This window comes from Ambystoma mexicanum, chromosome 14 (assembly GCF_040938575.1).
Source record: "Ambystoma mexicanum isolate Mex_15411 chromosome 14, UKY_AmexF1_1, whole genome shotgun sequence".
NCBI lineage: Eukaryota > Metazoa > Chordata > Amphibia > Caudata > Ambystomatidae > Ambystoma > Ambystoma mexicanum.
Window position 1 is genome coordinate 310,057,713 of NC_090940.1, and position 15,172 is coordinate 310,072,884.

General features: G+C 47.4%; 1 protein-coding gene across 5 annotated transcripts in view; it reads right to left on the bottom strand.

The window, feature by feature from the left end:
• DGLUCY (D-glutamate cyclase) overlaps positions 1 to 15,172 on the bottom strand; it is an 847,613-nt gene that overhangs the window by 552,865 nt on the left and 279,576 nt on the right. For all 5 annotated transcript variants that reach the window (XM_069637445.1, XM_069637447.1, XM_069637446.1 and 2 more), the window contains exon 5: positions 4,541 to 4,691. In XM_069637445.1, coding sequence (XP_069493546.1) covers positions 4,541 to 4,691 — 151 coding nt within the window. The remainder of the gene's footprint in view (positions 1 to 4,540; positions 4,692 to 15,172) is intronic.

Consider the following 15,172-nt stretch of genomic DNA (forward strand, 5'->3'; position numbering starts at 1 on the left):
AAGGGGTGGGAGCTGACTAAAGGTTGACACAGTTGCATATCAAAAAGGTGTTGGGTTTCCTGTCCCCTTTGTCAGCTCTTTGCTACCCGGTCTCTCGCAGGCCTGCTTCAATTAATTCATCAGTATGCGCTGCCACCAACAGACTGACAATGGGCAGGGCAGATCCATGCAGCCTTTTATATTTAATTAGGCTGGCCACGGCAGGAGGGAGGTGTTGCCCTCCTCCTCTTGAGATGCTTACATGTATTCCTGGCTGTCACATTACAACTAAATGTGACAGGGAGGACTGCACTTGTAGGCTGTGCCCCCCTCCCCCCAGTGTACACATGACTATGTGTTTATTGTGTGGTGAGCAGAGGAAAATGTGTGCGGATTAGCCCCACACTTTTTCTGAAGTTGATCTCCCATCTTCATTTTCACTCCAAAACTACAAAAAAGCCCAGACGAGCGCACACTCCCTGTGCGGATGGTCGAATTCCTCACACACGTCGAGCTACGGAGCTATCAGTGGCGTGAAGGACGCGAGGCACTCTAGCTGGACGGCAGGTGCCTTGGTTGAGCAGGAGGCTCCGGTCAAGGGGAGAGAGATGACGGGAAGACAACCGTCTTCTCTGGTGTTGTGACCACTGAAGAGCAGTGGTGGGCCTGGCGCCCAGCAAGCGATGCCGAGACCAGAGACAGAAAAGGAGCCTGGGTCCCCAAGATCCACCCGGCAAGCGCCTTTTCCATCAAGAGCGGTACAGATGAGGAAACAGATGTTGCTAACTTGTAGAGGCAAGCAAGGCCTGTAACTGCTGGTTTCCTGGATACCTAAACCGACATAGGAACGAAAAACAGAGCGACAGAGAAACAAACACTGTAAATCAAGGTTGGAACAGCAACCAAAGGGACGAGAATTTAAGAGAAGCTAACAGGCATGCGACTCAGCTAGAGCAGAGGGAAAGAATACAAACACAGTAAATCAAAGCTGGAATCACCACCAAAGGCACAGGAACTTAAGAAAAGCCAACAGGCCCACAGCCCCACTAAAACAGAAGGAAAGAGCTCCAAGCGTATATCGAGACTGGATTTGCTGAGAAGACTATTAAAGAAGGACAGGCGTAAGTCTGACGCTAAAACAGAGTGAAAGGAAGGTGAATGTTCTGCATCAAGGCTAACAAAGTGCATGAGGCCACAGGAACCTGTACTATCTGAGCGGGCAGACGCCCTAAGATAAATTTTGTTATTGAGAAACAAGATACTTACTACAGAGCCACAGGACTTTTGCGAGTACCAGCTCTTCAAAGGTGGAAAAGAAATGTGTCTTTTCAAGTAATCCAGGAGGGATTGGGATGGTTAAAAATAAGAAACAGTTTTGCTTTATCAAGGGGAGAGTGAATTATTATTTTATACAAAGGACTCGATATGAAGATTGTGAAGACTATACCATTACGTTCTAAAGGAACTTTAAGACTGAGAGCAAGTCAATTACAACTTGGGCCCGGCAGAATCCTATACCGAGGCTATTGTGCAAGCCTCACTTTTTCCTTTTAGTTAGGTGTTTTCTAAAGTGGTATGGCCAGTTAGTTGCTTAGGATTCTGACAGAAGACATTTTATTTGGACTTGACGTGCGCCCTTAGCTTTAGGTTTTGCTATGTAGGGAACTTCCATCATATCATATCATATCATAGCGATAGGGCTAGTTAGACTTTTTTTTTTTGTTTTAAATACATCTCTTTAACAATGATCCAATATAGTGCAGGTCCTTCTGGTTCACCACAGTGTGCATCCTGTACACAACATTTGAGCATTAAACAATCACCTGTAACACTCAAAGAGAGCTGAGATTTTGAGAGAAATCAACTATCCCCTGGATTGTTTGCCATGTCTTCTGCCAGGGACACAACGACACAGAAACCTGGGGGTGAGGTTAGACTACTGCTTCGAATGGTGGCTTTTCCAATGGCTGGTTCACAGGACACGTCCATCTGCATTTTACCATAATCCCATGTAAAACTGAGTGACACTAGGGTTGGAGTGCCTTTGTGGTGACAGTGGGCAGTCAGAAGGGAGGTCCTGGTTAACTGAATAGAAATTGTGGGCAATGAATATATGCAGTGGCATAGCGTCACCTGACAAAGCATGTCCTTCTGGTTCACCACAGTGTGCATCCTGTACACAACATTTGTGCATCAAACAATCATCTGTAACACTCAAAGAGAGCTGAGATTTTTGAGAGAAAACAACTATCCCCTGGATTGTTTGCCATGTCTTCTGCCAGGGACACAACGACACAGAAACCTGGGGGTGAGGTTAGACTACTGCTTCGAATGGTGGCTTTTCCAATGGCTGGTTCACAGGACACGTCCATCTGCATTTTACCATAATCCCATGTAAAACTGAGTGACACTAGGGTTGGAGTGCCTTTGTGGTGACAGTGGGCAGTCAGAAGGGAGGTCCTGGTTAACTGAATAGAAATTGTGGGCAATGAATATATGCAGTGGCATAGAGTCACCTGACAAAGCATCATTTAGCTTAACACCCTACAATATGGCATTATAATGCAAATTAGCTGTAGAAAGAATGTTTTGCATGGATTTATACACATCAATATTATCAACTGTGATGTTTCTAAAGTGGAAAAGGTTGTCCCAGTTATTGGGTGGTTTGTTGGGTAAGACATAGTAACAATAACCACCTCAAAAAATCAATCTACCACCTGTACTAAGAGACAACAACTCTCATCGAACAGCTCCAGCACTGAAACACAATGGAAGGCGCGTCGCCTGAAGAGGTGTTGACACTAAACTTCCCTCTACACCCCACTAACTCACCACAGATATACCATCACAACTCTCCAAACTTGTTAACCACCACTCTGACAGGCACCACAGACAATTGAGCAATTTAAATGAGCAACCTGGAGCATACATTCATGACTTTTCCAGCCGATTTACAAAACATATACACCACAGAAGGCCATATCTTTTCAAATATACATATCAAAATTGCAGCAAACAAAACTTGCCCTGCCCCACAATTCTTTGTCAGTCCCCTGCCCCTTCTCTTACAGATCATGAAGGTCCAAGAACATTAGAGGATGTGCAATGCAAGACTTACTAACATAACAGGACATATCAAAGTGGTTCAGTCATTTGTCTGTAGGGCAGTACTCGTGATGGCTCACGGGAACTTGGTGATTGGCAGCAAGAGTTGGTTCTGCTGCAGTCAGTCTGCTATACTACAATCTCTGGTGCACTGACTGGCTCGTGAGACAATGTACCTGCCTGTCAAATCAAATGTTATGGGACAGAGGGAGGTCCAGTGCACCAATGGTACAATTGTAGGTCATGGTTTCAGCGGCCACTAACAGAGGAGCATGAGCATTCTTTTCCCTAAAACAAGTACATCTGCCCCATTTTAAGAGTAGTGGGAACGTAATCGCTTATAAGTAGTCCAATGTTTGCAGTTAAGTCACAGCGATATCAGCCACGGATTACACACTCTGGTTAAACTGTGAAGCAAGGATGTTCACCCACTCTGCAATTTAGGCACTTGGCCACATACATTCCAAGTTTTATTTGATACAAACCTTTAGGTTTTGGCTTTCAAGGACTACTATTATACTGACTAACAGCTTGCAAAATAAACATATCACATAGCTAAAATACCTGATAATATGTAAATCCGTATAGGAACATGTTAATCCAAAAGACAATAATTGTGATTTTGTTTGCACATCCTGAATGAAAAATTACAATTCAAGGAATGCACAATAATACAAGTTTAAAAATGTCCCATGTTATGCCCTTGTACTTTTAGAAACACACTACAAGACAGTGTGTAGTGAGGGCACCTCGCTACACACTAGCTTGTTTGTCACACACTTCCAGCTTGCTGTTCTGCATGACGTTAAGAACATTGGATGATTCACATAAAAGCACACCAATGTTTTGCATTCCAAGCTAGCAGTCATCATGGATATCAATGAATATTTTAAAGGAGCACTATTGTGTTACTCACTGTAATTGTTCTACTGGCAGTTCCATGTTTGGTAGGTAACTGGAGGGGAGAGCGAGTCTTTCATTTGGAAATGTCCCATCCCATCACTGCCAAGCGACTAAACAATCATGCCTAAGAAAGGCCCTGCGCACAAGAGCAATCTTATACCACAGTAATTCATTGGCAGGTCCTTGTTAAGGTATCTTTCTTCATCTGTATTTTGTTCCTGCTTGTGACAATTGTGAAAGTGAGCACTTCCCTTTGTCGCTAATGCCATTACATTAAATTGCTTCCCATTAGCAGGGTACTGCTAAAAACAAACACATTCATGAAAACATTGCTGCCCAGGATGCCAGCGTGATATGCACCTGGGACACTTTCTTCCAGCTGCAGGGCCCCCCTGAGGCAGTATCTGGGGAACAGTCCCGGGCCACCCTTAAATGTCCTATTTTTCGGCACTGTGGAGACGTGTGTGGTGGGGGTGCTTCCCCACCCGCACCCACGGCTGTTACGCAACTGCTCTAGAGCAATGCATGAAAAACGTGACAGAGCCCTTACCGGGACAGCCGATGTGCACAGGCGCACCGTGGTACTTCCTCATTGGATGGGTGGCTTTCACTGCTGCATCAAGTTTATCCTCGGGCACCGGCCTCATCGTGACCACCAGGGGGCATTGGAAACTGGCAATGCTGAAGCAGGGCACTGCAGTCTGTTAGGAAAGGGAAAGGAACACAGTGATGCATCAGTGCATCAGTGTGGCAATGCAAGCGGCTGTGCATCCACACTAAAATACACACACTCTGAAAAGGCAGCGAGCAGCCACCATCCAGAGAGCACTCGAATCACTTGATCATCATATACAGCATTACAGATGGTGCTATCCACTATTGCAGGAGATGGAGATGGAAGGCAGGCGGGGAATATCTACAACAGAAAATATCTCCCACCCCAAAGAAGAAAAGAAATCCCTGGCGCCCGTCCTACCATCCTTGTCTAAATGCCTCTTCCAGCACCCACTCACCCCCCAACAGCTCTGGCAGCCCAAAAACAACAAGCATTGGCAAAGAGAACAGTTTTGCTTTTTCTGTAGACATGGGGTACGCGGTTGCCAGGCATCGGCATAATGGAACTACCTGGCCATAAAATGGCACAGTTGCAAAATAGTGTAATTTCCTGGCCATATGATAGCAATGCCTTTAAAACGCCTATAGCTATAACAAAAGGTGTCTATGCTAATTCATGATTTTAGCAGAACTTCAGTGCAAGGAACAGATATAAAATCAAGTCAATAAATGCAGGTTGGCTTAGACATTGGGCCTCATTACGACCCTGGCGGTAGGGGGTTAACAGAGCCGGTAGAGCTGCCGGCCCCGTTAACCCACTACCACCACATTACGCGGTCTGCTCGTGGGACCCGCTAAGGACGCCTGGTAAAGTCATTAACAGGCCCGTTGTTAGCATCATCCCCATTCCCATTGAGCCCTATGAGCCCTATGGGGGCTGAAAAGGGAATGGGGATGTACCGGGTCCGGGTTCCTTGAATGGGGAAATACTGGGCCCCTCCAAGGTCGGAATGGTCTGGTATTTCCCCATTCAGGGAACCCGGACCCGGTACCCAGAATGGGGGTAGCCATGCCGCAAAAAGCGGCATGGTTACCTCCAGGGTCGTAATGAGGCCCATTGTAATACAATTGCAATCAAGCCATTAACTCTCGGCAAACTGCATAGAAATAATATTTGCAGACCAACGTTTGATGCACTGCTTGATAAAGCTAGCTCAAGGCAGGGGTGCAACGAAACCTACATTTTGGGAGTGGGAGCTAAGTGGTGATGGGAGGGGGGAAGTAACAGCTTTAAAGTTTTACTGCGTTTCTTCAAGCACATTTTTCTAAACAAGCACAGTAAAACTGTAACACGCAAGTTTTGGCGAAAGGCTTCCCTCACCTCTCTGCTTAACTAAATGTGCGCACATCCAGAGGTGCACCTAGGCTAAAATTTAGGTGGGGGCAAACCCTTCAAATGTTGGGAGAGTCACTAACTTGAAACACTTGTGTATAGGCGTGTTATAAATGCCATATCATATCATTTCATAACTTCAGAGACAGTGGAGGAGTGGCAAACTTACTTGCATAGGGGCATCAAACTTCTATACTCATTGTAATGAAACTATTCTAGTGCAGCTTCAATGTTACAATCAGTTACTTCTCTCCTTTAAGTCTGAAAACACCCACTTCTTGCAGATCCTGAAGGTCCTAGAAAGTGTGAAAATGGCAGATGGTGTGCAATGAAACACTCAATATCATTGCATTACAGGACATTGCAGAGCGTGGGGCAGTACTCTGGACGGGCCAAGCAACTTCAGTGGCTGGGAACAACAGGGGAGTAAATGTAATGTTGGTTCTACCACAGTAAATCCGCTATACTAGAATCTGCGGTGCACTGACTGGCTGGTGAGACTTTGGGCCTCATTCCAAGTCCAGCGGTAACCGTGCCAGAAAAACCGTGAGGTTGCCGCCGGACCTGGAATGGATTACCGGCTCTGGACTTGCTGGAATTACCAGGGCATTACAGCCCCGGTGATCCGGTAATCCCGGAGCGGTCAGACCTGGCGGCCATAACACCTCCCGCCTGGAAAACTTGTAGTTAGCTGGTCCGGAAAACAGTGCCAGTACGGTTTTACCGGCACCGTTAAATCCGGACTGGCTAACTTGTAAGAGGCCCTATGTCTGCCTGTTAAATCAAGTTATACAAGACTGGCGGAGGGCCAGTGCAGCAATGATGCAATTCTACATGACAGTATTGGAGTAACTAGCAGAGGAGCACCAGGGTACACCAATGTGTCCCTACACCTATACAAACTGTCCTATTTTAAGGTTGTAATCGTAATCACTTATAAGCACTCACATTTTAGCATTTGAAGTCAGGGTGAGGCTACATTATTTGCCCGCGATCACACAATTACACTAAACAGCGAAGTAGGGATTTTAACCCACTCAGCAATCTGGGCACGGCCATCTTCTTCCACGCTTTACTTGGAACAAATATTTAAGTTTTGGGTGTCAAGACCTACAATAATACTGTCCTATAGAGGTTACTTGCAAAATGCACAAATGGCATAGTAAAGCATCATGACATGTAAATCCTTATAGCAGCATGTTGGGCCAAAATAATATCAGTGTACCTTTATTTTCCACAACCTGAATGGAAAACTATAAGATGCAAAATCAAAATATATATTTACCCACTTTATTTTCAGCGCTTTAAGACACACAATAAAATAAGTTGTGTGATACACTGAGGTTTGGAGATTTGTCACAAACCTCGAGCTTGTTGTTAGTATGGTTTTAAGAACGTTCAACTAAGGACATCAAAGGAAACTTGTTTAGGATACCAAGCTATTAGACGTTATGTGTATGAACACATTTTCAAAGGGTGCTTTATTGTGTTGCTCTCTTTAACGGTCACAGATTTGCAAGGTGACTTGTGGTCTTTCAGTTGATAATTCACCATCATGCATAAGAAAGGCGATGCTGCTGATGACGAAAGAAACGTGTTGTCAAGTTCATTATGGCAATGGCTGCACAGCCAGGTACAAAGCCTGTGTGTCTCCGGGAGGCTGCGCCCAGAAGCATGTCCCTGATCCTTTGGACTGTTACAGGGCACGCAAGCCCCGGCCCTCAGCTAACATTGGGGGTGGGGGGATTCAGCCCGGTCAGACAAATGACGCTGTGCTTCTGGCTCAAAGAGATCCCAGGGACATGTGTTTTGGGCGGGGAGGGCAGATAGTGGGTTGGACTGGCCATAGGGATAAGTATGGCCATCGGCCGTTAATGCGTGGGAAAATAACCAAAAACCGTAGGCTGTGTCCTTTCTCAAATGTCATCTCCCTCCAAGCTGCACCCCAATGCAATAGTTTCCCTTTAAAGTTAGCGTGTATCAAAACTAAAAATATACACCTTGCATACAACCCCCTCGAGCCCCCGTACACTCCCCCCCACCAGCTCTTGCACACAATATGAAACAAGCCATACCAGCGTCCACCTCCTCCACTCCTCCGCCTCAGAGCACGGCTCCATACAAGAGCGGCTTGTGACAGTTTGCCAGAAGTGTGGCTCGCGTGCTGACAAGGGCATAGCATCCCACGCCAGCCCAAGCCTCGGCGATGACAAACTGTCAGCAGACCAGCAGTCGAGAAGCCGCAGTGACAGGGGACCGTGATTTGTGCGACCAGGAGACGCCAGAGGAAAATGCTGTGTCCCCTTGCCCTGACACCGCCGCAGTTTATTATTATTTTTTTAAATTCTTTATTTAGCCTTTTGCAAACACAGATAGCCAATTCTTCCCCCGATAAGCGTGGTCTATTAACAAATGCGATAGAAAGCAAAAGTTTTCTTTTTTGTTTTTTAAACACCCACAACATAATTCAACATACCTCCCCCCCCCACTACCCCATCCCCAGTAGCATATAGCACAACTATCACCCTAACCTTTCGAAGGCGGTACACCAACTCGGATATGTCTTCCCTGAATAGGAGCATTTACTCTGACCCATGGCACCAGGCCAATAACGTGGGGGAGAACCCTGAGCACCCGGGCCCAGTCCTACTTCCCACTCTCTTTTCCCCTCCCTTCTTCTACCCTGCACGGGCCTATAAGCTCATGACAAAGAGGCGGCTGAGCTGTACTTGTGGATAAATGATCCCCACTCCATTTACCTTGCCGGCTGCTTATCGTGTATTATACCGGTCAGATTTTCTAGTTCATATATCTCTCTTGCCTTCAGCGCCCACATTTTCTCAGTGGGGAGACAGGTATTCTTTCACGCTATAACAATACATCCTCTCGCTGCCGCCAGAAGGAAGTGGGTCATATGCAGCAATCGCTTCCATTCACCCTCTATCTCTCACCCCCCTCTCCCCCCAAATAGTACCAACAACGACTCCACACTCCTGTCTATTCCTTCTAGGGTCTTGATCCAAAATTAGAATTCCTTCCAAAAGTCACATACCTTGGGGCACTTCCACCACCAGGGTCGGACTGGAACAAGAAATAGGCCCGGACACCCAAAAAAAAGTGGCCCTCCCTCGCCTCAAAAAAGTGGCCCAGCCTTCAAGGTCACCTCAAAAAGTGGCCCACCCCTTGCATCAAGAAAAGTGGCCCTCAAACCATCATCAATGCAAGCAGACGTCCAAGGCCAAATGATAATATGTTATTGTATAGCACCTACTCTTAAGCTCTTTTTTATAGAACAAATATGCATACAATATCACACAACCTGTGTTGGTACTCATGTATCAATCTCAGAGGATGAAAGTCTGAGATGGCCTTGCAGGGATTCGAACCTGCAACCTGCAGATCACACACACATCGCAGTAGCAAGCGCTCAACCCACTGAGCTATCAAATCAGCAATAGTAAACTGAGCAATTGTTATGTAGTGGATACCATTAAACTGGTAACTGAGATATAACAGCAGACTAGTTAAGTTCATCTGCAAGTCTGTGCAAATTTGGCCGCATTTCAAGACTGCGTGCATCTACTTTTCGGGCTTCAGATTAGAGGTTGGCAAAATAGGGAAAGCAGCACACTCACAGGACATTCCATACTCTGAGCACTCGTTACCTCATACATGCAAACAAACATCCTGAACAGCATGCTATGCAGATAGGAAAGATAGACATATTACAACAAGGCATTCATTGCGGCACAATGAAGACTAGTCAATGGCCACTTGATGTGCATGGTCAAATATTTCTACACTGAGCACAAGCTTTTAGGCACAAGGATTTCCACATTTCCAAGAGGCAGGCAGCATTTGAAGAAGGTGCATCCGTTGCACCTTTTTTTTTTATTCAAAGAATGGAGCTTTGGTTATCAGGGTGTGGAGCTAAGAGATACAAAGTGAGACAGGTGGGGGGGACATTAATGATAATGATGTGTTATTTATATAGCGCCTTAATCCAAAGCGCTTTACATACTTACATACAATATCACCCAACCAAAACTGGTACTCATTTATCGACCTCAGAAGGATGAAAGGCTGTGTTGGCCTTGCCGGATTCAAACCTGCGACCTGCAGATCACGCTCAGATTGCAGCAGTGAGCGCTCAACCCGCTGAGCTATTTTACCGCCCATAACAGCATTTACGGCCGGTGACTCTTACCTCCTCAGCTCAGCCAGGGGTGTCTCTCCATCTCCGCTGACGCTGTGGGGTGGTGACTGTGTGGGCAGGGAGGATCGGGGGGGTCGCCCGTGCCCGAGTGCCTGTGTGCCCTCCTGGGCTGGCCTCTGCTGCACTGCTGGAGACGAGTCGAGGGACTCTTGCTGTGGTGTGGAGACAGGGGCCTCGACCTCGCCCATGGCACTGGTAAGGTCCTCATTTGTGCGCAGCTTCCTGCAGGCTACAGCTCCAATCCTGACCTGGGCTGGGAGCGAGGGGTGGTGGCGGCACGGAGTCTCGCCGCATTTTCATTGGCCATGGTCAATATTAGTTGCTTTCAAATTTGCAAAGTAGCGTGCAACGAAATGTGCTGCTTGCTTCCTGCAAAGTTGAAAGCAATTTATCGTGCCTCTGGCCAAGCCCAGCCCTGCAGGCGGCCTCCAGGCTCCTCCATCAGACTGCCTGCTGCTGCCCCAGGTCCTTCAAGGACGAGCAGTTGCAGGAATCTGTTACTTTTTTACAAAACACTGGTAGCGGGCCGGGCTGAGGCCAGCCCGACCCACTACCAGTGTTTTGTAAAAAAGTAACACTTCCTTCACAATCACCTAGCAGCAGCGCCATGGTGTCAGTCTCGCGCCGACTTGCTGCCCGCAGGCCCTGATCATGCAGAGCAGATCAGCACCGCAGGCAGCCCTGAGCCAGCGCGAGACCGGCCCAGGCATGGGCTTGAAACCGGCCCCTCGCCAGCCTCTAAGGATTTCGTATCGGCCACGGGCCGATCGGCCGACGGGCCAATCCGACACTGCCCACCACATATGCCAATATGGTGCTTTTTGGCCACACCCTCTCGAACTGGACGGGTCTACATTGGGAAACATCTTAGAAAGGCGATAGGGATCGTATTGCCACCTATATAGGAGCTTCAACCCATGCAGCTTATACTGGCAAGCTACTGATGTTTTATGAGCATTAATAATGGCCTTGATGCCAACCTATCTATGACAAAGCACACCAATGCCCTAGCTTCATCTACCTCCTACACAGCCAAACTCATAGCCCTTAGCCGCCAGTTCCTCACTCCAGCCAATTGTATTACACTAGCTAGAGCCCTAATACTCTCCAAAGTACATTACTGCAATGTTCTTCTATTAGGTACTTCAAAGACGAATTTAGCCAAACTCCAATTTACCCAAAACAAAGCCCTTCGAGCTTCATTAGGATTAAGAAAATCAGACCACATCTCTCACATCAGAAGAGAGTTTCACTGGCTGCCTATCAAAGCTAGAATCACATTCAAAGCCCTCTGCATTACAAATACATGTATCAACAATACAGCACCTAGATACCTCAATAAATCCATTACAAAAAAATTAGCTAACAGAACATTAAGAACAAATGCTGAATCTCTCCTGGCCATCCCACGATATAAGAGTAGTAGGACTGGAGGAATTAGCTTCCCAGTCTTGGCACCCACTCTTTGGAATACCCTCCCCATTAATCTGAAAATCGAATCCTCATTCCCCATCTTCAAGAAAGCACTAAAAACATGGCTATTTAACACAGCCTAGCTTAGCTCGGCTACATCTCATAGTCCCCCTCCTCCGGTCCCCCACCTGTAATCGGACTCATTGCCAACACCAAATGCATACTGCTTGTACTTTGACGCTTTTATTTGATTGTGATTGAAACTATTCACTAACTCATTGTGGAACTATCTTCATGCTTGTATATTATCTTGAATAATGATTGTAATTCTTTCCTAAACTGTCTCTAACTACGCCGTGATACCTTAGGGTCTGGCCGTATAATAAATATAATAAATAAATAATGAAATAAAATAGACAGGGTTCTCCACTGCCCATCATACAGTGTCCTACCCAAGTCATTCTCCCAGTTTCTACGACACTGCCCCTTGTCCACGTCTCCCCCCCCGCAATAATGCCTATAGAAGAGGTCAAACCTTTCATGGTTACCTTCTCACCCATTTTCTCCATGACCGTCAGTTTCCGCTGAAAGTCCTCTTTCCATTTCCCAGCCATCAGTATCCCCTTCAGCTGCGAATAATGGAACACTGATAACTTCCCCAGTCCTAACGCCTCTTCCAGTTGTTCTATGGGGGCGTATGTACCTCCCTTAACCAATTTTCCTACCCTCTCCAGCCCTGCTTAAACTAGGCCTGAAAGCGTGTCGTTTCCTGAATCTCTTCTATTATGGGTGGGGCCCAAGTGTGATTTAAGGGTGAGGGCCAGGACGCTACCCCCTTCACTTCATGTTTCTTTGCCCACAATGTCCAAAGCGGCCCCAGTATGCAATGCTGTCTGACCACCCAAGGGTCCCTTTTCTAAGGCACCCATAGCCACTCCTCCACTGTAACCGGCTACCCAGTGCCTATCATGGTCTTCCCTTAAATGTGGGATAAGGGCACAAAACTGTGCTGCACGATAGTATGTGTACATGCCTGGAAGCGCGCCTCTCCCCCACTCCGTGGGCTACATCAGAGTCTTCCTCGCTACCATTTGCTTTCGTCCCTGCCATATGAATTTAGACATTATCCGCTCCAGTACCCATAAGTGGTCTTCAGGTAATTCTATAGGTAACATATGGTATAAGTACAACACCTTCGGAAGAAGGGTCATCTTGACAGCGTTGAAACGGCCCAACCAGGACATGGTCAGAGAGGATTACCTCTCCAGATCTTTAAAGAGGCTGTCTATAGCTTGGGGAAGTTGGCCTCGTAAAGACCTTCCAGATCCCTAGTGACCAGAAACCCTAGATATTTCAAGGCCCATGCTCAATGGGCATACCGTATGGCACTAGATCCTCCATCGATTGAGTCACACTTCGACTAAAGGGGAAGATACCCGATTGACTCATGTTTACCTTAAACCCGACATGCGCCCATACTCCTCCAACACCTGCAGCACCTTTTGTATAGACGTGTGCGGGTGCCTCACATGGAGGCGCATGTCACCCGCATACATTTCCAACTGATACTGACTGTCCCCTATTTCTAGGCCTTTAATACCCTCCTCCCTTCTGATCTCTCCCGTCTCCAGTATGTTATGTAGATTCACTAACCAAGGTAGGTGAGGTCCCGCAACCATTTGATAAAATCCTATGGTGCATCCATCTGCCCCTGGCGCTTTACCGTTCGGCAGTCTATTACCCTGCACTTCCTCACTCGTGAATGGGCTATCCAACCTCTCCAATTCACTATCTTGCAGCCACACCATGTCTAATCCCTCCATGCAACCTTCCCACTCCTCTTCTCGGGCGGGACATTGCTTTCATACAATTTTTCATAATATTGCGCGAAGCATTCTGCAACTCCACCTGGGTTGTTATTGAGCCTCCCCTTTCCGTCTTGAATCATCCCTGTTACCCATCTAGCCACCCACTGTGCCTGGAGCCTGGCAGCCAACATTGCATCTGTGATGCAGGCAATGCATTGGAGGGACAGGGCCTCCATGTCCTTGTCCTGTTCTCCTTTTATCATGTGTGTTCTGTTTTATTTTCTGCACAGGAGTCCATGTGGGACTCCTGGCAGAGCAGCTCTTTCTCTTTTTCGTTTGGTGAACAGACCCTGGGATACCCCTATGGCACCCATGGGTGGAGGTACAACCCTGTGCTCCTAGTGTATATTTTTGGGCACCTGTGTGTGGTCCATAGAGCAGGGTATGGGCTGGTGGCAGCTCCATGCTGAATTGGACAGGTGCTATGAGTATCCTCCATTTTGGGATACCCAGGCCCTGCCATTGGAATCAGTTGATTCCTGATAGGAGACAAGATGGCCCCTGTGGCCTCTTGCTTTCTATTGCTTGTTACCTTGTTTTCCCAAAATCCTGGGAAGCCCTGCCTCTGTCCCTTCCCCCCTGCCTGGCTGTTGGGTGGAAGTTCCATATATGGTGTTGTGGGGAAGTCCAGGCCAGACTCGCTGGAGCCTTCCCAATGACTGCATGTTGTGGGTACGCCCTTGGGGTGGGACTTGATTGAATGGAGTGTGTGACCAATATGCACTTCTTGTTATGGGTGTCTGGTTTCTGGTATGTGACACAAAGACTGAGACAGTCCTGTCCGAAACTGGTATGAATGCAGTGTGGAGTGCTGAATCGCTGGGCACTTGTCCCAATACACATTCATTGTTGCGAGTGTATGGAGGGAGGAGAATGGCCTTAATGCACTGTGAGCCTGATTGGCTGCCTTCCTGCATGAATGCCCTTCTGAATGATTGGTTGCATCAGTGTGACCCAGCCAAGTGAATGAGAGACAAAACAGTACATCTGGGACCTCTCACTGATGGAAATCGTTCAGAAGCTGAAGATGATACTTGATGCTTAACCTTGAAGGCCACTGGAAGAAGAAGAATTGCTGCTGCTGTCCTTTGCCAATCTGAAAGCTGCTGTGCCTTCAAGGAACTGATCCAAGAGAGGACCTGGTTAGGAGACCTCTCCCTGAGCTAGGAGGGACCATCGTGCACCAGCTGATCTTTGCCAAAGCTCCCTGGATGTCAGACCCTCGAAAGGCTGCCGACCGGAGACAGGGACTGCCGCAGAATCACAAGGCAAAGCGTCAGGACATTGAAGTCCATCACCGTCGACGACCGGAGCCACAGTGCTCCTTTTCCTAAGACATTTGATCCAAGGACCCCCTTGCTCATCACTGTTGACCGATTTCGTCCTGCCGGAGAAAGTAAAAGCTGCCGTCAACCGAGGAGAATACGCCAGTGGGTTTCCTACCACCCGAAGACCACAGAGACGCCGACGACCCAATGCCCTTGCTGTGCCAAAGTTCTTCATTGACTCTTTGCGGCATTCAACACTCGTTGAGGTGCACCATACGCCTCAGCTTGCAGGACGTATTTGACCGATCGTCAACGAGCACCACAAGAACCGAACCTGCTGCCGCCACGATAGAGTTCACCCTTTTCTTCACCGACTCTCGACGACCCCTGGCTCCTGCCTTAACAGGAGTGCACTCAAGAAGGGCCCACTGACGACTCACTGAAGAACTCTACAAAACCAGGTACTTTG